General features: G+C 43.7%; 2 protein-coding genes across 3 annotated transcripts in view; one reads left to right on the forward strand and one right to left on the reverse strand.

The window, feature by feature from the left end:
• TAF9B (TATA-box binding protein associated factor 9b) overlaps positions 1-4,540 on the forward strand; it is a 25,967-nt gene extending 21,427 nt beyond the window's left edge. The window contains exons 7-8 of one of the 2 annotated variants that reach the window (XM_005227967.5): positions 1,693-1,835; positions 2,509-4,540. In XM_005227967.5, coding sequence (XP_005228024.1) covers positions 1,693-1,835; positions 2,509-2,535 — 170 coding nt within the window. In that variant the 3' untranslated portion in view covers positions 2,536-4,540. Of the gene's footprint in view, positions 1-1,692 lie in introns of both variants that reach the window. The other variant, XM_010821825.4, reaches the window with a different exon arrangement.
• PGK1 (phosphoglycerate kinase 1) overlaps positions 1-14,182 on the reverse strand; it is a 22,680-nt gene extending 8,498 nt beyond the window's left edge. The window contains 6 exon segments of the mRNA NM_001034299.1: positions 463-582; positions 1,231-1,334; positions 4,624-4,768; positions 4,879-5,034; positions 7,648-7,698; positions 14,001-14,182. Of these exon segments, the coding sequence (NP_001029471.1) occupies positions 463-582; positions 1,231-1,334; positions 4,624-4,768; positions 4,879-5,034; positions 7,648-7,698; positions 14,001-14,065 (641 nt within the window). The 5' untranslated portion in view covers positions 14,066-14,182.
• Between the last annotated feature and the right edge of the window lie 9,529 nt (positions 14,183-23,711).

The raw sequence follows: 23,711 nt of genomic DNA on the forward strand, positions 1-23,711 counted from the left end.
TGAGTGTTGGACTGTAAAGAAAGCTGAGCGCTGAAGAATTGATGCTTTTGGACTGTGATGTTGGAGAAGACTCCTGAGAGTCCCTTGGAATGTGAAGAGATCCAACCAATCCATCCTAAAGGAGATCAGTCCTGAGAGTTCATTGGAAGGACTGATGCTGAAGCTGAAACTCCAATACTTTGGCCACCTGATGCAAAAAGCTGACTCATTTGAAAAGACCCTGATGCTAGGAAAGACTGACGACAGGTGGACAAGGGGATGACAAAGGATGAGATGGTTGGTTAGCATCACCGACTCAATGGACATGAGTAGACTCCAGGAGTTGGCAATGGACAGGGAGGCCTAGTGTGCTGCATTCCATGGGGTTGCAAAGAGTCAGACACAACTGAGCGACTAAACTGAACTGAACTGAACCAGGTATAAAACACTACTTAAAGCATGATCTTGAAGAGTTCTCTGTACCCGCCCAGGATGGCCAGGAACGGTCGCTCAGGGCTCTCCAAGGCCTTGGCAAAGTAGTTCAACTCCTTCTTCATCAAAAAACCTCCAGCCTTCTTTGGCAGATTTACTCCTACCATGGAGCTAGAAAGGAACAGAGACATTCAAATTTTAGTCAATCCTTAGCAATTCTCCCAATTCTAAAGGCCTTCTCCTTATCACTGAAATACTTTCACTTTTGAGACACCAGGACACCATGGTTTTCATCCCCAAACTACAACAAAACACTTAAGTACAAGATAAGGTTTTTGGCTAATAATGCAGGATAAAGCATAATAATGCAGTGAAAAGCAACTACCTTAAGTAGAATTTAAGATACCCAATTAATAGTCTTCAGGCCAAGGGTTTAACCACAATAAATTATCAGCCAGGTGATGCCAACAGGGAAGGATTCCTCGGTTTGCTTCCTACTGATAGCCTAAGACTCTGCTCCCACAGCAATCACAAAGGGAGAGCTCTCCATGAAATATCCGAAGTAAGACAGAACAACATCTTCCTAAAGCTCGACAAAAAGTTTCACAATCCTCAACATTTTTTACTTTTATTTCATCTTTAGATCAGGGATACTCAACAAGAACCACAGTTTTATTTGTAGCTCCAATTAGAGATAGAATCCAAAAAGACCACAATACAACACAGAAATTTCCAAAACTATTCCAGAGCTTTGGCTGCTTAAGTAAACAGAGAAATAATGCTCTCCCCGTTTGACAATGAACAAAAAACTTTTAGTACCTGTGGGCTCGGTGAGCAGTGCCAAAAGCATCATTGACATAAACATCCCCTAGCTTAGAAAGTGAAGCTCGGAAGGCTTCTATTTTGGTTGGCTCAGCTTTAACCTGAAGAGAAAAACAAAAAAGGGAGATATTGATGATTCCAAAGAAACTATAAAAGCATTTCATACCAAGAGTCCTCTTCAACATATCTAAAGACCCTGAGTTGGCAGGATAGCAATTTTTAAAACTAGCAACAGGATCTGTTCTTTCTTCCAAATATTCCAGATCTTTTGCTCATTTCTGTATGTTTCTGCTCTCCTTTGCCTTCCCTCAAATTGCAAGCCTAAGATTCCTAAATCACAGCTTAACCTCTAATCACATCCTACTGGTCTCTCTCCAGCTCCTAGGACAAAATACAAATTATCCTTCTCTCTCCTTGACTCATTGCTTCATTTTAACATATTCTCCTTGTAAAATTTAGGATTATACTTGTGTCAAGCTGCTAGCTGCCAAGACTCATACATATTTCTCATGAAAGCAACAAGGACAAGCTGGGACAGAGAAGGCAGATGGAAACCTGACAACAGAAAAGCACCTCAGAAACACTGTATATATCAAAAGGAGGTAATTCATATAGCTTTCCCTGGAAGTTAGGCATCTGAGAAAACAATATACTTCTACAAAAAAGACAGAGGACAGAAAGTTGATGTAAAACATATGGCTTTGAATGTCAGCTCATTATCCAGGGATACTACCCTTTTCATAGGGGAAAGAAAGCAGGACAGCAGGATAAACAATGAGTCTCCAGTAAGAAACAAAGCAAAGATGCATAGAAAACCAGATGAGGGGGATTATGACAGAGAAGTATCAAAGCAGATGTTTAGTCACTGTCCACTCCCCTTCTCCTATATATTGAAATGAAGAAGGCTGTCACAAAGAACGGGCTTTCCTCTAGTGGCCCAAAGAACACAGGGGCACTAATGCTAAAACTAAAGTGTAGAGCCCCCATAATCTCTTTAAAATGGAATATTATCTGCCACCGCTGACTGCAAGATGTGTAGTCATGAAAACACTGCCCAAATGCCAGGAGACCTGGGTTCTAGGCCCACGTCTGACACTAATTTACTGTGTAACCTTTGTCAAGTTTTTCTCTATCCTTTCCCATCTATTAAAAAGGGAAGATAACTTCTCTAAGAACTGTTCATGGGAAAATGACACAAATTAAAAGCTATCTATGAAAAAGGTATTGTAAAAATTAGTAATAATCAGAACCTATTTCTCATTTTTTATCTGCCAGGAACCAGAAGGAAGAGAATGCTCCTAAAAGATAATGCAGGTACCCTGCATAAAGGAAAAAGTTCATGCCTCACTTCGTTTTTTATTCACTTTGAACTTATGGCTGGCTCGCTCCAAAAATTTCAAGCATGAAAAGCCACTGAACACTAAATGTAAAGTAAACTACCCACAAAGACATAGACTAGCACAGTTGGTTCATCACTTACTGTATATAACGATTTGCCTCAACCTGCCTCCTGCCATTTCTAAGCCCAAGAGTTTGAGTTTCAGCTTGAGTTTCAGTCTAAAAGGGCACCAAATTTTAGGTCAGCATTTAACTCCTACTACTGTAGCAAGACCATGCCAAAGGCAAGATAAGGCAAGACCTGAGCCTGCAGTGCTAAGAAAAGAAACTGCTTGAAAGCAGGCACTCTGATGACCTTAAGAAATGTCAGAAGCACAACAGGAGATTGAGATGCTAGCCTCAGAGCATCTTGTTCCCCAACATACTACAGACATTAAGATTGGAAAGTATAAAGGGTGCTTTCTGATTCCCTTCTTATTTCTTAAGATAAGGAATGACAAGTACCTTCATATTTAAAAAAAAAAAAACAAAAAAACCTAGGTCTCAGGAAGGCAGTTATTTCTGGAGTTACTTCTCCACTGATCTCCAGTAGCATGCATGCCCAGTTGTATCCAATTCTTTGCGACCCTATGGACTGTAGCCCACCAGGCACCTCTGTTCACGGGATTTCCCAGGCAAGAATACTGGAGTAGGTTGCCAGTATTTTATGAATCCATTTAATGAATCATTTAATGAATTCATTTAATGAATCCTCCAGGGGATCTTCCCCACCCAGGGATCGAACCCAAGGCTCCTGCATTGGCTGGTGGGTTCTTTACCAATGAGCCATGTGAGAAGTCCAGCTTCCTTTCTACAAATAGGCAAATTTGAAATCATCCTCAAAAGAGCCAGCTCTATCATTTAGTATTTAAATCCTGGTTGTCAGGTCACGGTAATCTATGTTGTGGGTATCTATGGTTGCCTTTTAAATTTTTTTTGGTTTTTTCCCCTATGGTTGCTTTTGTACAACAATGACAGAGTTGACTAGTTCCAATAGAAACCATATAAGGTTGTGACTGACCATCTGACCCACAAAGCCTACAATATTTGTTGTCTGACTCTTTACATAAAGTTTGCTTATTGATGGACTGAGCTACATACAAAGCCCAGCAACAGTACTCCTCCTCCTAACTTTAGTCAAATAACTGCCTTTCTGAGACCTAGGTTTGTTTTTTTTTTTAAATATGAAGGTACCTGTCATTCTTTATCTTAAGAAATTCAGAGAAAGATCCTTTACACTTAAGAAAAGTGCCTTAAACCCAAGGTAATATCATCATGACCATTATCTACCTAACTCAATCAAATGTTCCAAATAGTCCCTTTCCACTTGACTTACGAAAGTACTTTTTCTGGTCACATGATTCTTTTATAAGAAAACCCCAATGATATCAAATTTAATTTACTGTTTTAAAAGTAACAAGTTCAAGCTTTAAGTTAATTCCCCTTCTAAATAAGAATACAGATTATTCTTCCATAATACACTAGGGCCTGCTGCTTATAAAAACTGTTCTAGCCCTGACAAAAAAATCTAAAACTGGCTCTGCTGGAAGAACAGCTGGTATATCATGAATACTCACTCCCCATAACCACCTGTAAATGTCTGCTCTCAGTCCTTGGGAACGATAGCCTACATTCTGATAGGATATTATCACATACTATTAGAAAAATACATCTTCATATATCAAAGGCCAGGTGTGTAACAAAGGGACAATTAGAAGCAGCATGTTCACCAAATACTCTTACACCCAAATGGTGTTCACATCTTTCCAAGGTATTTCAAAAACACTTGAGCATGATGAGGAGGGCTTCCAGGGCTGGCAATATCTTATTCTCTGACCTCGGTGGTGGTTACACAGGTGTGCTTACTTTGTGATAATTCATCAAGCTGTGCATTTATATATGTATTTCAATAAAAAGGTGTCAAAATAAACATGAGCTTCTTCTATTCTTCAATCACAGTCTCATGTACTCAGCCCTCCTCACCCCTACTAATGTCGAAATCACAGGTCCTACCTTGTTCCCAGAAGCATCTTTTCCCTTCCCTTCTTCCTCCACATGAAAACGAAGGTTCTCCAGCAGGATGACAGACCCAGCAGCTGGGTCAGCACAAGCCTTCTCCACTTCTGGGCCCACACAGTCCTTCAAGAACAAAACATCCCTGGAGAGATTATGACACAGAAACACTTGAACAGTCTGAATGTTAAGAACCAGCAACAACATACTTGACAACATCTCCTGTCACAGAGTTGACAAGAGCCTGAAACATACTTGCCCAGCAGAGATTTGAGTTCTACAGCAACTGGCTGCAAGGAGTACTTATCAGGCATGGGGACACCATCAGGCCGGCCCAGGTGGCTCATAAGAACAACTGACTTGGCTCCACTGTCCAAGCAGTATTTGATGCTTGGAACAGCAGCCTTGATCCTGCAACCAAGAAGAGACAGCAAGTAGAATAAGGCTACTCCTAAGAATTAGTGAGAACTATTTTATTCATGGCCTCATAAAACATAAAGCCTTTCTTCTCCAAATTCCTTCAAATCTGTCAGCAACTCAGTGATGGTCCTCAAGTTCATGTGTAGGGGAAGAAGTTAATAGGATGTCAACCCTCTACCTAGGGTTATACAATTTCATCATGTTTTGCACCTTGTGCAGAAAAAAAATTAATATAGCAGGACGGAAACTGCTGTCTTCAGAAGGACCTGCTTGCGAGGTTGGCACTCGGCTGGTGTCTGGGAACTTGGCTTTTGAGCTGGTCCTTCAGTTCTCTGACAAAGGCTGTTCACAGTTCCTAGATCGTCTGTACAAACAGGTTTATATTCAACACTTGCTTCCCTCCAGGAGTAAGGAATTTTGGTAGCTGCTGGACAGAGGGTACCTATGTGATCAGCTCCCAGTAAAAATCTTGGGAGTTGAGTCTCTGAAGGGCTTTTCTGGGCAGAGATATCACACACAATTACTGCATTTTCACTGCTGGAGAAAAGGACCACACTTGGTGTCATGAGGGGGAGAGAGCATGGAAACCTAAGCATGGATTTCTCCAGATTCTGCCTGTGTCTTTTCCGCTTGCTGATCCTGTCATGCATCCTTTCACTTTAATAAACTTTAGCAGTGAATCCTTTCACCTTAATAAACTTTAGCAGTGAATCCTTCTAGTGAATCACCAAACATGTGGGTGCTTTTAGGGACCTCTGAAATACCCTAAGTGTTTGACTTTGGAAGAAATATAAAATTCTCAAATTTTGAAACCATTAAAAGAAATTTTGGGAAAACTGAAAAAACGTTACTTTTCAGTACCCATTACAAAATCCTAAGTCACTTTTTATGTAGGATAAAATAAATACATTATATAAAATGTGGTTTACATAACACATTGCGTTTACTAAATTATAGTTTAACCAAAAATGTATTTAACTTCTTTAAACACTTCAATTTTTGTTACAAACCCAATACTAACTTTCCATTCATGGCAGTACTTAAGAAATTAAACCTGATAACAAAGAAAATATTTATTTATTCAACAAATATTTGTTGAATGCTACTTTTGTAGCAGCTACTATATCAGATTCTGAGAATACAACAGTGAATAAAATAATTTCTGCTCTCACAGAAGTGATAAGAACTATGGAGAAAATAAAGCAAGGTACAGTGACAAGAACGACTGGAGAATAGTGGTGGAGGGGATTTTAGAGAGGGTAGCCAGGGAAGGTCTCTCTAATAAGATGACATTTCAGCAAAGAATGGAATAATAAAAAGCCAAGTTATATTTCTAACTATCTTATGCTATTTGGCAGATATAAAAACTCAATTATACCAAATAAACAAGAAACTTTCATCAGGTACATTTGCCCAATGAAACCAAATTAATCTTCAGTGCTTTCCCTTAACAGTCAAGTTCTATTAGTTCTAATGCTTCATTTTATTTATCAACTCCACGGATTTCTGAAAATGAAGATCTACTCAGACTTGTTTCTCTGCTTTCTACTCATAAAATACCTTGATAGGCATATTTCTAATCTTTTATGTATGTTGCAGAAAATAACAAAAAAGCCAAGAAGGGTCAGAGATGGCTTATACAAAGACCTTTCACTATGGTGCAGGAGGGATGTGCTTGACAGAATGCCAGGCTCTATTCTGGGGCCAATATCTAAAAATGTTCTAGGTCTATACCTGCACTGTCCAATATGGTGTCCATTAGCCACAGGGACCTCCTGAATACTGGATATGTGGTTAGCCAGACTGGTATGTTGTCTAAGAGTAAAATATGTATTGGATCTCAAATACTTAATACCAAAAAAGTTAAATGTTCCTTTCATTAATTTTTAATTGATTATATATTAAAATGATTATTTGGAGCTTACTGGATTAAATATATTAAAATTAAGTTAATCTGTTTGTTTACTTTTTAATGGGACAACTAGAAAATCTTAAATTACATGTGGCTTTTATTATATTTTTACTAGACAGCACAGGCCTAGATCATTAGAACATACCTTTCCAGCTCAAACCCTTCATTTAAAATAAAAATCTTTTAGAATCTAATCAAAAGCAAGAACAATACTATCACTTAAAATTTCTGCTTCTGAATCTAGGAGCCAAGACATGGACAGCCTGAACAAGACATGTGGAGAGCCTAAACTGACTGCAAGTATTACTTCCAAAGTCTTTTCCCTTAAATCAAAATTCTCAAAAACTGATTTTATGGGGGCCAGTTAGAATAGGGGCTTGTAAAACTACATGAACAGTTCTTCATTTTGCAGGAAAGCTAAGTAACCTTAAACCTTGATAATCTTTAAAAATGTACAACCTCAAATTCTTCAAATTAAAAAAAAGGAGGAAAAAAATCACCTTCTTAAAATGATTTTTTTTCAATTTCTAAATTGTCATAAGAAAGCAAACCAGATGGTGGGTTGGTTGAAAGCCAAGATCATGCAGCTTAAGTTGCCATAATTCTACAATAAGAATGGAAAACCATTTCATTACATATACTCAGACCCACGTACATCTTAAACCTAGCTCAGGGTGTAGCAGGGACATTACCTCTGGTTGTTTGTTATCTGGTTGTTCTTCATAGGAACATTGAAGTCTACTCTGAAAAAGAAACAAAGTGTCAAGTTCAGAGCCACAATCAAATTATCATTCCCTCAAAGATTATGAGAGGTACTTTTAGTGAACCAGTTAAATAAGTGGAAGTTCAAAAGTCACCTTAAAAATAATCAGCAGTATTAGAAGATAGTGATTAGCCATGTGGAAGAGAGTGGGAGTAGTGACTTAGACAGGACACCAGAGGGAGCGTCAGGGGTTCTGATATTGTTCTCTTTCTTGATGTTGGTGACAAATGTGCTCTTTCTGTGATAATTCTTTGAGCTTTTGATTTGTGCCCTTTTAGGTATGTATTTCACACTTTTTAAGAGGAAAATTTTAAAAAAATCACAGGAACAAGCCCTGAAGACCTGGGAAGCTGAAACTAGTTCCATCTAAAAAGATTTCTATATGGGCCCAGCATGCTACTATCTAACAATGGTGGCAGCCTGAAGGGTAAGGTTATAAAGAACACATCTGGATTCTGATTTCCCTGGTATTATTTCTGGGTCCTAATGAAGCAAACATTTCTCAAAAGAAAAAAAAATGGAAAAATAAAACACACCAAGAGAGTATCATTCGTTTTGGACGAAGTTTGGGACCTCAGGACCAGAAAGAAACCCAGTGTCCAAGGCTAAGTTCACACAGTATCCTTCAAGCAAAACAGTCAATAACCATAAGATAGCTTCTTTCTAAAAGCCTGATAGGACATTTTGCTGTACACCTGAAACTAACACAATATTGTAAATCAACTATACTTCAATTTTTTAAAAAACTTATTTAAAAAAAAAAAAAAAACCTGAGAGGATGGAACATGTGACCCTACCCACCTAACAAACAGACAATCAGAAGAGAAGTGATCAAGACAGCACAGGCAGGGAATTCCCTGGCAGTCCAGTGGTTAAGACTCAGCGCTTCCACTGCCAAGGGTCCAGGTTCAATCCCTGGTTGGTGAACTAAGATCCCAAAAGCCACAGGGCATGGCCAGGGCAGGGGAAAAAAATATAGCAGTTTCCTTTCTTATGCAACTTCTTGCTGCTTTATCATTTTTAAGAACTTGTCATTCCTTCCCCTTTCTTCAAGATAGACTGGAACCTCAATCCCCTAGAAAGCAATGATGTGTGGTGGCTAGCTATCTGTAAGGTTTCACCTGCCAAGATCCTTTTTAAATTGATTTCTTTTTCATCTATAGAATGGAGATGATAGTATCTACTTCACAGTTATTGTGAGAATTAAATGAGTTAGCGATCTGCAAAGTGCTTAGGAGAGTAACTGATAAACAGTGCCATAAAAGTGGTAACTATTATTATTCATGTGAGGACTTCTCCAAAACATGATTCTGTGATCTAAAAGGCACATCAACCATTACTAAAAACAGCTAGCAGCACGCACCAAAGGACAACAGTGAAGGTGTGACTGATTCAAAAAGACTTGTTGCTGTGTCTGACCATAAAGCTCCATCACTAGTCCTTCCTCTCTTAGGCTGAGGCTTGGCAGACAATTACAAAATCCTAAACCAACTAAGAAGACCACCAATTTCCTATGTCTCCTAGGCCTGTACGCTACTTCACTGAAGAATAACCTTTCCAAAGAGGAGTTGAAGGATTAATTCTATATTCAAATACTTTATTTAAAATCTTGAAAAATAAAAGCAGTATGCCTCTGAAAAAAGAAACAGTCTACTTAACTTCAGGCTACTTGATTCTGATTCTAAGCATCTTCTTTAAATATCCTAAGCAAGGCTCAGAGCATTCCAAAGAGGATAGAGTATCTCATCATGGATCATTTTCCCCCACCCTCTGCAGACTCCAAGAAGGCCCACATTCAAAAGGGTTAACAGCAAGGGGCCGAGCACAAGCCACCCCTTCAGTGCTGCTCCTTATCCCAGAGCCATGACACAGAAGAAATTCTCTAGAAACACTCAAGAATCTATCTCACCTATCCATGCTGCCATGGCATAGCTTACTGATGAGAAAAGGACTTATACTTTCTTCTCATTGCTTGTGGATTACCTTCCCCCTGATGTTAACAACAGCTCTGCTTTTAACATCTCCTCTCTGAGGACTCCACCACAGAAACTGCTCTGGCCTACACATTTCACTTATCCTGTGTAAAATCTGTACCCTTTCCTTTTCTATTTCTCTTAATCCTGAGCTCAGCCTCAGGAACAAAGTCAGATATCACTACACACCACTCATATCAGAGTGGATGAAATAAAAAATGACATCAAGAGTTAGTGAGGATGCAGAGAAATTGATCACTCATATGCCCGTAGGAATGTAAAATGATGCAGCTGCTTTGGAAAACAGTCTGGAAATTCCTCAAAAGGTTAAGCATGTGTGCTAAGTCTCTTCAGTCATGTCTGACTCTTTGCGACCCACTGGACTGCAGCCTGCCAGGCTCCTCTGTCCATGGGATTCTCCAGGCAAGAACACTGGAATGGGTTGCCATGCCCTCCTCTAGGGGATCTTCCCAACCCAGGGACTGAACCCAGGTCCCTGGCATTGCAGGCGGATTCTTTACTGTCTGAGCTACCAGGGAAGCCCAAGAATACTGGAGTGGGTAGCCTATCCCTTCTCCAGAGGACCTTCCCAGGAATCGACCTGGGGTCTCTTGCATTGCAGGTGGATTCTTTACCAGTTCAGCTACTCAGGAAGCCCATACCACAGACTACTATTCAGCAATCCAAGGAATGAACGACTGATACATACAACAATATGGATAAATCTCAAGGGCGTTATGCTGGGTGAAAAAAATGCCATGTGTGATCCCACTTATATAACATATTGAAATAAAATTATAGAAATGCAGGACAGATTAGTAGTTACCAGGGGTTTAGGAATGGAGGGAGAGGGGCCAAGATGCTAAAGGATGACACATAGGGAGATCTTGGTGCTGCTCAAAGAAAATTAGTTTTGTATCTTGGATAGTGGTCGGAGTTACACAAATCTACACATGTTATAAAACAGCAAAGAACTATATGCTTTATTCTAATGTCAACTTCCTTCCTACTCTTGATATCGTACTGTAATTATGTAAGGAATTATGAAGGAAACTGGGTGAACACAGGACCTCTCTATATTATCTTTGCAATGTTCTGTGAACATATAACTATTTCAGAATGAATCTTAAAAATATTAATTTAGTTGTAATAAGGATATCAAGTCTCTATCACCTGAAATCTCAGAAGTCCAGGCCCAGTTCCATTAAAAGCTCTCCAAGAAACCATTCCCACCCTTACTTCACTGTCCCTGATCAGGAAAGAGGGGTATTATGGCTCTCTTAGAGGGCTTCCCTGGTGGTTCAGACAGTAAAGAATCTGCCTGCAATGCAGGAGACCCAGGTTCAATCCCTGGGTCAGGAAGATCCTCAGGAGCAGGAAATGGCAACCCACTCCAGTATTTCTGCCTGGAGAATTCCATGGACAGAGAAGCCTCGTGGGAGACCACGTGGTCGCAGAGAGTCAGACACGACTGAGCGACTAATAACTAACTGACTCTCTGAGACTTTTTTTTTCTTCTCTGCTGTTTTTCCTCCCTGTTTCTTCTTCCACTACACCAACTTGTAGCTGTTGCTTAACAAGTTACAACAGGTTAGAGAAAAACTGTGAGGTTTGTAAAAAATGGAGGAGGGAGAGCAAGCAAAAGGGAAGTGCTTCACCAGTCGGCAAAGGAGTATGACTGGCAACCTATGAGAGAAAGAAAGGAAATGACACAGCAAAATTAAACAGGAAATTTACTCAAGGTCTATAAAGTCAAATGGAATCCTAAAAAACTGAGGTACAACCTGGTAATTATCCAGTCAGAGATTTCTGGCTATCAGGAAGTTCCCTCAACAAATCAGTCAATTTCCCTTGGCAGTTCAAAGCAGGGGCCCTAAACATCACAGCTCCCCTTTGCAAGACAAAGAAAGGAGGCTAGTAAAGCAGCCACTACTCTGGAGGCTCCACTTCCGGAACACTGCCAGCAACCACTACATAAAGGCAATTAAAACAAAAAGAAATTTGAGCTGACATGTAAAGCTACCTAGATTCTTGCAAAAAGCAATCCTACAATGTTCAAGAGCTCTTTTCAAGAGCTACATTAATAATCTGGGAAAAAAGCAACTTCCTGTCCTCAAATCAGATAAGTAGAATTTATCCAGATTACAGGGGGAAATTATTGGCTGCAACCTTCAGCCGACAAAAGGTCTATTTTAACCTCTCCTTGTTCACTACATCCAAGAATTTAGAGGATATGGTTGGTAGGCAAGGAGACCCAAATTCTAGTTCTGGTTCTTCCACCAACGTGCTAGTTCAGTGACCTTGGATAGGTCATTTTCCACCAGCAAAACAGGACTAGCCAATCATTTCAAGGCTTACGGTTAATCTGTGTTAAATGAAACTTTGAGCCCTGGGGCAGAAACATATTTCAAATTAGGTCCAGAGGGAGAAAAGATAAGCACTTCCTCCAGTCTCACTCTCAACCAGCTCAGATAATTCCTCAAACCTGGGAAGAGAGGAGATAAAGCCTCAGACTGCAATTGTAGGTTCTCCAAGATATCGGAGAAGGCAATGGCACCCCACTCCAGTACTCTTGCCTGGAAAATCCCAAGGATGGAGGAGCCTGATGCAGTCCATGGGGTCGCTAAGAGTCGGATACGACTGAGCGAGTTCACTTTCACTTTTCACTTTCAAGCATTGGAGAAGGAAATGGCAACCCACTCCAGTGTTCTTGCCTGGAGAATCCCAGGGACAGGGGAGCCTGGTGGGCTGCCGTCTATGGGGTCGCACAGAGTCGGACACGACTGAAGTGACTTAACAGCCAAGATCTAGCTGCACGCCACTTTCCACTTGTCCTGTTTTTCATAAGTTCTATCCATCTTTCTTAAAAGCATCTGAGGGATAGACAGGGCCATTATCTAATACTAGGATGTCTGTGATTCCTACTCTGTTCAGATTGCAAAGGACTAGGTGATTTAGCAAAAGGGGACACCAGGCGTTTTTCATGGCCATAAGCTATTGGGTTCTTCTGATTATTGCCATAGCAAAGCAAAGCAGAAAAGGCCACTTGTAAACTAATAGTGGCCATAATGAAATTAGAGGGAAGGGGAGAGCTACATTAACTTTTAGGGCATCCACAAAGTACACCAATTCACAGCACCTACCTAGTTTAAGCCTTAAGTAAAGGGAGATCCCCTACTGCTTTCTGAACCGTTAATATAGAAAAGTTGCCCTCTCTTGAACCAGCCCAAATTGGGAAAGGATCACATCATTCACATGCCTGCCCATCAATCAACCACTTCCCTAAAAGGACAAGACTACCCAATGCTGTCAAGCCCTTATGCTGGCAAAAGCACCACCCTTGGATCCTATCAAGGTCAAGTCAGTTACATACCTAACTGAATTCCTGCAGTTAGCTCCTGACATGCACGAATGTACACGTTACAAAAAGGAGAAATGTAAATACTCCATACATCACACTAGTAATTTTGGCAAACAAGGGAGAAGCCATGTGGCCAGGGATCCACATGTTTGGAGTAAGAGACTCCAAGGCAGGTGGCTAGCCTTCCCCACTTCTAATATTCTAATATCCTGCTTCTCTAGCCACTTCTGGGAGTGAGGTTAGAGAACATCAAGAATGAGCAGCCACACCCTGCTCCACCATTACCCAGTGTGTGTCACAATCCTGATGCAAAACCCAAGGCCTGTGGTCCAAAGACACTACATGGCGGCAGAGGCCTGTTACGTAAGCTCTGCAGGGCCTCCTTCGGTGCGCCCCACCCTACCTCACCCTCCTACCCTCCTACCCTCCTACCCTCAACGCTTTAGTGGATTCTGCTCCTGAACAACATCCTCTGGGAAACATGTCCCTTTGGGCAGGGACCTTAGAAATGTGGGCCGTTTCTCATTTGTCTGGGGTGGTCTAGGGTGGTGGAGGAAGGAAAACTATCCAAATGACCTTTCAAGGTCCCTTCACTGGAGGCCTAGGGATCTGCAGGCTAAGCATCAGGTCCCACCTCACCAACTGAGAACTGGAGGCGACGGAACTGCCCTTCAGAAATAAGAAAAGAGGGCAAAATGGATCCCCGCAATCTGACCCTCCCTGGGAGGATCCACCCCAGCAAAGAGCAAATTCGGCTCAGTTTCTGGGCTGGGGAAAATGAGGTCAGAAACCGTTAAACCCGGGCAAAACCTCAGCCACAATGGTGGCCAGCCTCGCCCTACTGGGCTAGAGCCCTTGGGACCGACAGTAGGGCTAAAGGTCACTTGAGGCAGGAGGAAAAGAAGTCTGCCCCGGCCGGAGAGGCTGCGGGAGAACCCCAAGGATTACCTCATGACGACCCGCTTCCCCTTCACATCCAGCTTGTCCAGAGTCAGCTTGTTAGAAAGCGACATCTTGGCAATTCAGCTGCAGCGAGAGGCCAGGGGATGAGACAGCGGCAGAGACTGAGACCGACTCAGGGTCCGAACGCGTGGAAAATGCCTAGCACCTCACGGGCTGGGTCGCCACTCCTCCCGCCCCGCCCCTTTCCGGCCGCCGCGCCCGGCTCTCGGCGCCCAGTGGCCGCTCTAGAACGCGGCCCGAAGGCGCCCGCTGGCTGCCATTGCACCGAGGCGCTGTCAGTCAGCGAGCGCGATTGTGGGACGTGCAGCTGCCGCCAGTCACGTCCAGCACGCAGCGAGCGGCTGGGAACTTTCGTGACTAGAGGCAGGAGGCGGTGCCGCCGGACTAAGCGGCGGCGGGATCTGGAGCCAGTTGGCGCCGAGGGGCGGACACGGCTCGGGTTCCTGCGGCCGCACCGGAGGCAGCTGCAGAGCCCCGCAAACCCATGGCAGCCTCGGGGAAAACGTCACCCCACATCCCATGGAATTCCCGGCAACCCTATTCAGGATAGATGCAAATGAACCTCCTTGTGGAAAATTTCTGTTTTCCTGGCTCCCCCCAAAGGAATTCTCCGTAAGACTGCTAAGTGCCTTTAAGAATTGAGACCTTTCAGAAGTTGGGAAAGGCCCTGCTTCTCCCTTTCTCCCCTGCTTACCTTTTTTTGTAATAAGTGCAATGATTTGATTACAACGCAAAGCTAATGGCAAACACATAGAACATTTTTCACGTATTAACTCACATTGCTCACAAACTCTCAATCCTCATTTTACAGATGAATGAACTGATGCACAAAGAGGTTGCTTAGGGTTTCCGGTCTTGTAAATGGTGGATTCAAACCTAGACAGTTAAGATGTAGAGTTCATACACCTAACTATAGTGTAGTACAGATACCACTTCTCAGGACCAGGCACTCAGGTCCAACATACTTACAGAGTTGGCTGGAATGAAATAATTTGAGTCAGAAACATAAAAATTTTCCACATGGCACTCAAGATCTGTGTAAGATGTAGGAAATATTAATTCATAGTGCACTGGTACTGAGACACAAGTTCAAAGTTATAAGCATTCGTTTCTTTCAATCCTGTCAATGCATATTTGGGAAATCTCCATGGAGTTATTTCCAACTGAGTCTGAATTTGAGATGGGCCTGCTGGCCTCCTGGTCATCAGCTCTGCATACGTTGAGTACTCATTTCACTCCACCTGGGTTGTTGCTGTAGTAGTCGGAAGCAATTCCTTTTGCATAAGATAGAATAGCAACCAAGGGTATCAGCAAGCATATAATCTGACAGACTGAATTTAATAACAGTTCTCAATTATTGAGTGCTTGCTCTATGCCAGACACTGTACTAAGGATTGAACATACCTGACTCATTTACTCCTCACAATAGCTTTCTGAAGTAGGTACTGTTATTGTCTCTGTTTTACAGATGAGAACATGGAAGCTCAAAAAAGATAAGGAAGATTTTTCCACTACAGATTTGAAGGAGCATCAGATATGCAAAGATCCTAAAATGGGAAAGAGCATGAGACAACATAAAAAGTCCAACATTGCTGGAAAGTAGAGTTGAAGGAAGAGAGGTCTAAAACTATACTGATGAGGTAAAGCAAGGGGAGACCAGATGCTGTGGACTTAACAAACATGATAAAGATGTGATTTTTATCCTAAAGAGCTATGAGAAGCTATTTGTTGTGACCACTGTTACCTTGAATTCATGATATATAAAGAACTCTCAAAACTCAATGTTAAGAAAACAATTTTTTTTTTTAATGGTCAAAGGATTTAGTGTGTGAATGCTCAATTGCTCAGTCTGTCCAACTCTTTGCAACCCCATGAATTGTAGCCCACCAGGCTCCTGTGTTCATGGACACTTCCCTAAATACAATATACAGATAACAAATTAGCACATAAGAAAATGTTTAATATCATTTGCTATTAGGGAAATGCAAATTAAAACCACAATGAGATGCAACTTTGTATCTATTAAGGTGGCTAAAATAAAAATAATAATACCAAGTGTTGACAAGGATGGAGGGCCACTGGAACTCTCCTACATTGCTGGTAGAAATGCAAAATGGTACAGCCACTCTAGAAAACAGCGTGGCAGTTTCTTATCAAATTAAACCTATACTTAGCATATGACCCAGCAATCCCACTCCCAGGTATTCACCCTACATGTAAGGTATAGTTCGGGCCGAGGCAGAAAGAGGAAAGACGACCTCAACAGAAGTAGGTTACCTTTATTCAGACAGTCGGCCTAACGACCAGGCTAAGGGCAGAGAGGGATCAGGGAGGTTCCATATTTAAAGGGAGGTTTGTGGAAGCGGTAAGGGAAACGTTAATCAGGCGGGATGTTTTGGGTAGTCTTTAGTTGAGATGGCATTTGTAGTTGGGCAGGGGCTGATAAGTCTTCTGGACAGGTGTAGGGGGTGGAAGGTTTCTGGACAGGGGGTGATAAGGCCCAGATAGATGCAACCGGCCTGGAGCATCAGGGCCTAAATTTCTGTTTTGTTTTCTCTGAAGTTAGATGATTAAGCAAGGGCCTTTGAAACCATTGTTTTCTTTCCTAGGCCCCAAAGACTCCTTTATTCCAGACCCTGAAATCATAAAAAATAAAAAAATGGGGAAAAGGGCGCCATATCTCTCTGGCTACTTCCTGCTGGATAGGGGTGACAATTTTTGGGTCTGAAATGGAGGATCGCCCTAGGGCCCAGGGTCTCCTTTTGCTGAGCTTGGGGTGAGGCTCTCGAGAAGAATGGTCTTGACCTGATCTCGAGAGATGGCCTGAATCCATTCTTGGAGAAACCTTTGAAAGAGATTGAAGAAACAGGGTCCAAATAAGAGGAATAGAATGATAAGTACCAGTGGCCCCAGGAAAGGGAGCAACCAAGGGAGGACCTGTTGGAACAGGTTTTGAGGGCTGTAAAGGTTTTGTAACTCTTTTCGGCGGCATTCAATTCTGTCTCTAAGTTCTTTGATTCTGCCCTGGACTGTGACCATTTCATTAACAAAATAGCAGCAGTCCTCTCCTAGGAAAAGGCAGGTCCCTTCTCCCTTTTCTGCGGTGAGAAGGTCTAGGGCTTACCTATTTTGAAGGGCCACAGAAGCTAATGAGTTAATTTGTCTTTGAATTGAAACGAAGGACTCCACTACCTGCTCCATGTCTTCATTAGGTTCTTGGGACAGCTTGTAGTAGAAATGGGCAGAGGTAGCGATGCATCCAATCCCAGTGCCTAGGGCTGCTGCTATGCCAGTCCCAATCAGGAGAGGGGCTATGACAGCTCATCTTTTCCTGTGGGAAAGTTCCCCTTGGGGGTAGAATATTTGTTCTACCTCTTCTTCTTTGAGGAATGTTAGGCCTGGGGTCAGGAAGACCAAGATGCAAGGTCCGGGGTAGGGGGGGGTGTGTCCAACGGGAGACATGAATATGCATAGGTCCCGCAGAGAATGAAGATTCCCGGATAGGTACAATTATTTGTGCTGTTCCAGAGAACCCAAGTGGAACAGAAGGAGGGAGCAGAGTTTGTAAGACCAGTGTAGTTGGGACTAGAGTAGTTAATACAGGTTAGGTTTGAAGAGGCTGAGAGTAGGACATTGTCAGAGACTGGCCCAATGAGTTGTGTAGTTTTTTTGTTGGGAAGGGGAGGTATAGTTGCCCTGTAACAGCCAGGTTGAAGGTAAAGGAATTGCTATGTGCGGTGAGGGAGACAGTGACATGCATATCCAACACTGGGATGTGTGTTGTGTGTACTGGAAGAATTGGAAGGAAGAGTTGAGAAGGCAGGTAAGGTGTTGGTTGCCAGAGGGAGGTTTTAGGAGAGGCCGTAATTGGGAAAGAAGGTCTAGGCATTTATAAGGCTCAGGGGTTGCCTGTAACCGGGAAATTATGTTCTTTATGACTTGTTCTTGTTTCTTTTCCCGATTTTTATCTAGTACCCCGCCCCCATCTGAGTACCCCCAGTGATTAATGGGATAGAAACATATGTTTCTTCCATTTGGCTTATGGCAGGTACTCACAAAACTCCCTCTCTTTTGTACTTTAACAGTGAGTAGGAATTTGGACTTCCCACCCCCGAGGTTCATGGTGCATGGCTTTGGAGCTGTATTATAACATGAGGAATGTACATAGGAATAAATGTCAGAGCAGGGGCAGGGAGTAGCCAGAAGGCTGGGGAGTGCAACAAGGATAAGGAACAGAGGAGTCATGGGCTGTTAGTTAGGCAGTGCAGAGGAAATAGTACCCTAGGAGTAGAACACAGCTAGCAACACAGGCAATACCCATGGAGAGATGAAGGATAGGTGGCCAGTCCTGAGGGGAGACAGTTACTAGGCCTATAGCAAGGATTAAGATTAAGAGTGCTATTATAGTTAGAGAGACAGGGAGAGGCCAGTCAGGGCGAGGGGAAGAAGGCCCCAAGTTGGTGGTTGTTTGAATCTGAGGAGGAACAGTGTTCATTAGGCTGTAGAATGATGTAGAGAATGAGAGTAAAGAAATCAATTTCATCTGGAGTCAGGTTGTAGAAGGTTCCCTGGAGCCACAGTTGAGACACCAGTGTAGTCATGTCTTTGAAGGAGGTTCCTGTCGGGGCGCTGGTCCAGAGGTCTTGTAGTAGTTGGGTCAGGAACAGTTGTAGGTTGAAGAGAGTCCAGGTCATTCAGTGTCTTCTTGGATGGTTGACAGAAGTTGTCGCCGGGTGAATTTTAAGGAGGTGGGCCTTGTGAGGGAGACCTGATAGTTGTCTGTTAAGGAGAGCAGCACAGGATCAGAGGTGACCTGTTTTAGGCGAGAGAGGTGTACCCAGGAGGTGACCTTCTCAAGTTTAGCTGCAGTTGGGGTAAGGAAGATGATTTTGAATGGTTCCTAACACTTTGGGGTTAGGTCACCCTGGGGATTATCAGACAGATAGACCATGTCCCCAGTTTGTAAAGGGATCAGGGAGGCTTGGGGGTCAGGGGCAGGCAAGTTGTGGTTGACTTATTTCCAGAGGGCATTGCGGAGTTCTGCCAGCAGAGGGGAGTATAAGAAGCTTGGTATGAGAGGAGGTTCAGGGGGAGTCCAGGAGGGAGCATGGGCCTTCCATACATCACCTCAAAGGGGCTCAGCCCCAGGGGCTTTCTGGGCAAAGTCCGTATTCTGAGGAGAACAATTGGGAAAAGTTTAGTCCAATCCAGATGTACTTCGAGGGTTAGTTTGGTAAGGATTCCTTTGATTATTCTATTCATCTTTTCTACCTTTCCTGAGGACTGGGGATGGTATGGAATGTGAAATTTCCAGGGTATCTGTAAGAAATGGACAAATTGTTGGGTGACTTTGGATGTAAATTCCGGGCCATTATCAGACTGTAGGGATGAAGGCAGGCCAAACCTGGGGATAATTTCTGTGAGGAGGATTTGGGCCACAGTGTGGGCTCTTTTGTTTGTAATGGGAAATGCTTCTACCCATCCCAAAAAGTGTCCACAAGGACCAGAGGGTATCTGACTCTCCGGACCGGGGGCATATGAGTTAAGTCTATCTGCCAATCCTGTGCTGGGAGGCTGCCTCGTGTTTGAAGGGTTGGAAAGGATGTCGGTTTAAGGTTGGAATTGGGGTTAGTATGTTGACATGTTTGACAGGAGCGGGTAAGATTATCTAAATATTGTTGGTCAGCATTGGATATGGAGAAGTGGTTATGGAGGAACTGTTGGAGTGTCTTGGATGAGGGATGAAAAAGTGAATGTAGATAAGAGGATTTCTCTGGTGGTGAGAGGGTCGGGTGGAGTCAAAGCTAAGATGACAGGGGACTGGAGGAAAGGATGGGACAGTGCTATCTCCCTTCCTTCTGGTCTGCAACATTGTTGTAGGCTGATATGAGACTTCCCTTTTTATGTCCCCTACAGTGGAGGATGGCGGCTTTGTTTGGTAAGAGTGCTGCCTCTAGAAGTTTGTGGATGAGGTCTGAATTAATAACGGGGGATCCCTTTTGGGATAGGAAACCTTTCTCTCCATATTAGGATGTTTGAGTGAAGTATGTTATAGGCATATTTGGAGTCTGTGTGGATGTTAACCCTTAGATTTTTAGCCAGAGTTAAAGCTCTGGTGAGAGCTATCAATTCTGCCTGTTGGGAGGTGGTGTGAGGTGGCAGAGGTGAAGCTTCAGTTGTCTGGGTTTCGTGACTGTGACAAAGGTCCCCCTGGATGATGGCATATCCTGCTGCAAAGGGTGGGGATTTTTGAGAGCTGCCATCAACGAACCAGTGTGGGGTGTCTGGGTCTAGCATGGGCTGATCTGTTAAATGTTGGAAGGGGTTTTGGGTAAGATCTACTGTTAGGCTGCAGCTGTATAGGAGGGAGTCTGTTTTAGAGGATGTGGGTAATAAGCTGGCGGGGTTAAGGGGAGAGCAGGGGGAGAATGAGAGCTGAGGGTTGAGGGGAAAGGCATGTAGGGCCTGTACCCTGGAAGGGGGAAGGGAGAGGAAAGTCCTGTGTGATAGTAAATCTCGGAAGGTGTGTGGAGAACAGACTGTTAAAGGGGCATGTCTAGAGACTTTATTTGCTTCGGGTACGAGGGCTGTGATAGCCCCCATGGCCTGTATACAGGGAGGCCACCCCTTGGTCACCATGTCAAGCTGTTTTGATAGATAGGCTATGGGAGCCCAGGTGTCTCCAGCCCGCTGACACAGAAGTCCCAGGGCCTGTCCTTGGTTGGAATGTGCAAAGAGAAAGAATGGTCTGGTGTGATCTGGCAGGTGGAGAGTTGGAAATCAGAGGAGGCTCTGAGTGAGCTGGTGAAGAGGATTGGCCAGCAAGGAGGGGTTAAAGAGGGGCTCATCCAGACATCCTTTAGTTGCCTCATAGAGCGGCTTTGCAATGAGGGAGAAGTTAGGGATCCAGATACAGAAAAAATTTAGGAGGCCGAGGATAGACAGGAGTTCCCTTTTCGTTTTTGGAAGTGGACAGTTAATTAAGGCCTGGATTCTATCTGGGGGACTAGTTCTTTGTTGATGGGATATGGAGAGCCCCAGGTAGGTGACGTTTGTCTGGGCTATTTGGGCCTTAGATTGGGGTACCCAATAACCCCAGGATCCCGGAGCCCCAAGGAGTTTGGCAGTATGTTGGAGGCAGAGTTTTCGGGTTGGGCTACAAAGGAGGAGGTCATCTACGTATTGGAGGAGATGACTCGGGGCTAGGTCGATTGTCTGTAGGTCCTTTTGTAAAGCCTGTCCAAAAGAGTGAGGACTGTCTCTGAACCCCTGGGGGAGAACTGTCCATGTTAGTTGTTGGGAAACATGAGTCTCAGGGTCTTGCTAGGTGAAGGGCAAAAAGGGGTTTGGAGAAGGGGTGGAGAGTGATGGTGAAAAAGGAATCTTTGAGATCTAATACCGTGAAGTGGGTTACAGTCAGGGGTATAGTAGACAGAAGGGTGTAAGGGTTAGGGACTACTGGGAATGTTGATGTGATGACCTCATTGACTTTTCGCAGATCTTGGACCAGTCTTCAAGAGTTTGGTCCCTTCCTTACTGCCAGAATAGGAGTGTTTTGTGGTGAATGGGTAGGAATTAGGATAAAGGCTTGAAGAAGACGGTCTATGATAGGCTTAAGTCCCTTGTGGGCCTCCGGGGTAAGAGAGTACTGCTGTTGGGTGATTATAGTCGAGTGGTCTTTTAGGGTAATGTGGACTCGGGGATGATGTTTGGCTATGGATGGGTGATCAGTGTTCTAGACTTGGGGGTCTAAGGGTAGATCCAAGGGAAGGTCAGGGGTGAGGGATAGGGACCGTCCAGGTGCCATCTGCATGCAGAATATAGAGACTGTATCGAGGGGGATATGATAATAAAGACCCCTAATTTGGATAACAAATCTCTCCCTAGGAGTGCCATCGGGCACTGAGGCATTATCAGGAATGAGTGTATACGTGTCAATTTCCCAAACTGACAGAGTGATGGAGGGCTGATTTTTGGCCTCAGGGGAACTCCAGAGACCCCCTTGATTGTGAGTTCTGAGTCTTGAGTTGGGCCAGAGTAGGAAGTTAAGAGAAAGTGGCTCCAGTGTCTACTGTAAAAGAGGTCTTTTTTCCAGCCACTACTCCGTCTACCCTAAGTTCCGAGCTCGTGTTTGGGACACGGGCCAGGGGGCTGGAACCCAGGCCCCATCATTGGAACAACTCTCGTAGGGTTGGGCTGGGGTTCTGGGGAGAAGTGGGGATTTCCCCAGAGGCGCCAGGGCGTCCCTGTGGACATTCCACTCTCCAGGTCTGGGAGGTGGGGACCTCCCCAGGGGTGCCAGGCGTCCCTGGGGAGAGTCCATCTTTCAGTGTCCCCATTGGCCACAGGTTGGGCATGCTTTTGTGGGGACCGCGAGTTTGGGCATGCCTTTGCCCAGTGTCCTGACTCTGCATTGGAAGCAGGGTCTGGGGCGTGGGGGGGGTGGGGTGGGTTTAAGCCCCATTCTGGGATGACTTGGGCCAGCCTGATCTCTTCCCTTAATTGCTGCTGCCAAAAAGGCATATTTAGCTTTTCTCTCACATTCTTTTTCTATCTTAGCCTCCTCCTCCCTATTATTGAACACCTTGAAGGCTACTTTTAGAAGGTCTGTTTGAGGGGTCTCAGGGCCCTTTTCTAGTTGTCAAAGCTTGCTTCTGATGTCAGGGGCAGACTGGCTGATGAATTGAATGTGAAGGTAGAGTAATCCAGCGGGGGTGGTGATATCTAGGTTGGTATACTTCTGGACTGCCTCTGTGAGGCATGCCAAGAATAAGGCTGGATTTTCGTCTGCCCCTTGGGTGACTTCTCTGACTTTATCATAATTGACATGGATATGAGTGTTTTTCTGCATTCCTTCTAGAATGCAGGTAATCATATGATTGAGTCTCCTGATACCTGGCTCACGGGGCTGATAAGTCCAGTGGGGATCTAACTGAGGCACCGCCTTAGCAGCAACTGGGCTATCCCAGTCTTGGTTATGTAAATGATCAGCATGGGCTTTTGCAGCTTGCCAGATATGGTCTTTTTCATCAGGGGTGAGAGTGGCATTTAGAATATAGTATACGTCACTCCATATGAGGTTATAGGCCTGGGAGAGTCTCAGGAATTCTTTTCTGTATCTGGTAGGATTTTCAGAAAATGATCCTAACTTTTCTTCTATCTGGCTCATATCTGACAATGAAAATGGCACATGGACTCGGGTGGGGCCCTCTGGTCTTGCCACCTCTCTCAGGGGAAACATGTGTTGCATACGTGACCGTGTGGCAGGGGAGGAAGGAAGAGAGGAAGATGGGCTCCATAAAGGACAAAAATGGTATGGACTTAACTGAAGCAGAAGATATTAAGAAGAGATGGCAAGAATACACAGAAGAACTGTACAAAAAAGATCTTCACGACCCAGATAATCACGATGGTGTGATCACTGACCTAGAGCCAGACATCCTGCAATGTGAAGTCAAGTGGGCCTTAGGAAGCATCAATACGAACAAAGCTAGTGGAGTGATGGAATTCCAGTGGAGATATTTCAAATCCTGAAAGATGATGCTGTAAAATGCTGCACTCAATATGCCAGCAAATTTGGAAAACTCAGCAGTGGCCACAGAACTGGAAAAGGTCAGTTTTCATTCCAATCCCAAAGAAAGGCAATGCCAAAGAATGCTCAAACTACCGCACAATTGCACTCATCTCACACACTAG

This window comes from Bos taurus, chromosome X, assembly GCF_002263795.3.
Source record: "Bos taurus isolate L1 Dominette 01449 registration number 42190680 breed Hereford chromosome X, ARS-UCD2.0, whole genome shotgun sequence".
Taxonomy (NCBI): Eukaryota; Metazoa; Chordata; class Mammalia; order Artiodactyla; family Bovidae; genus Bos; species Bos taurus.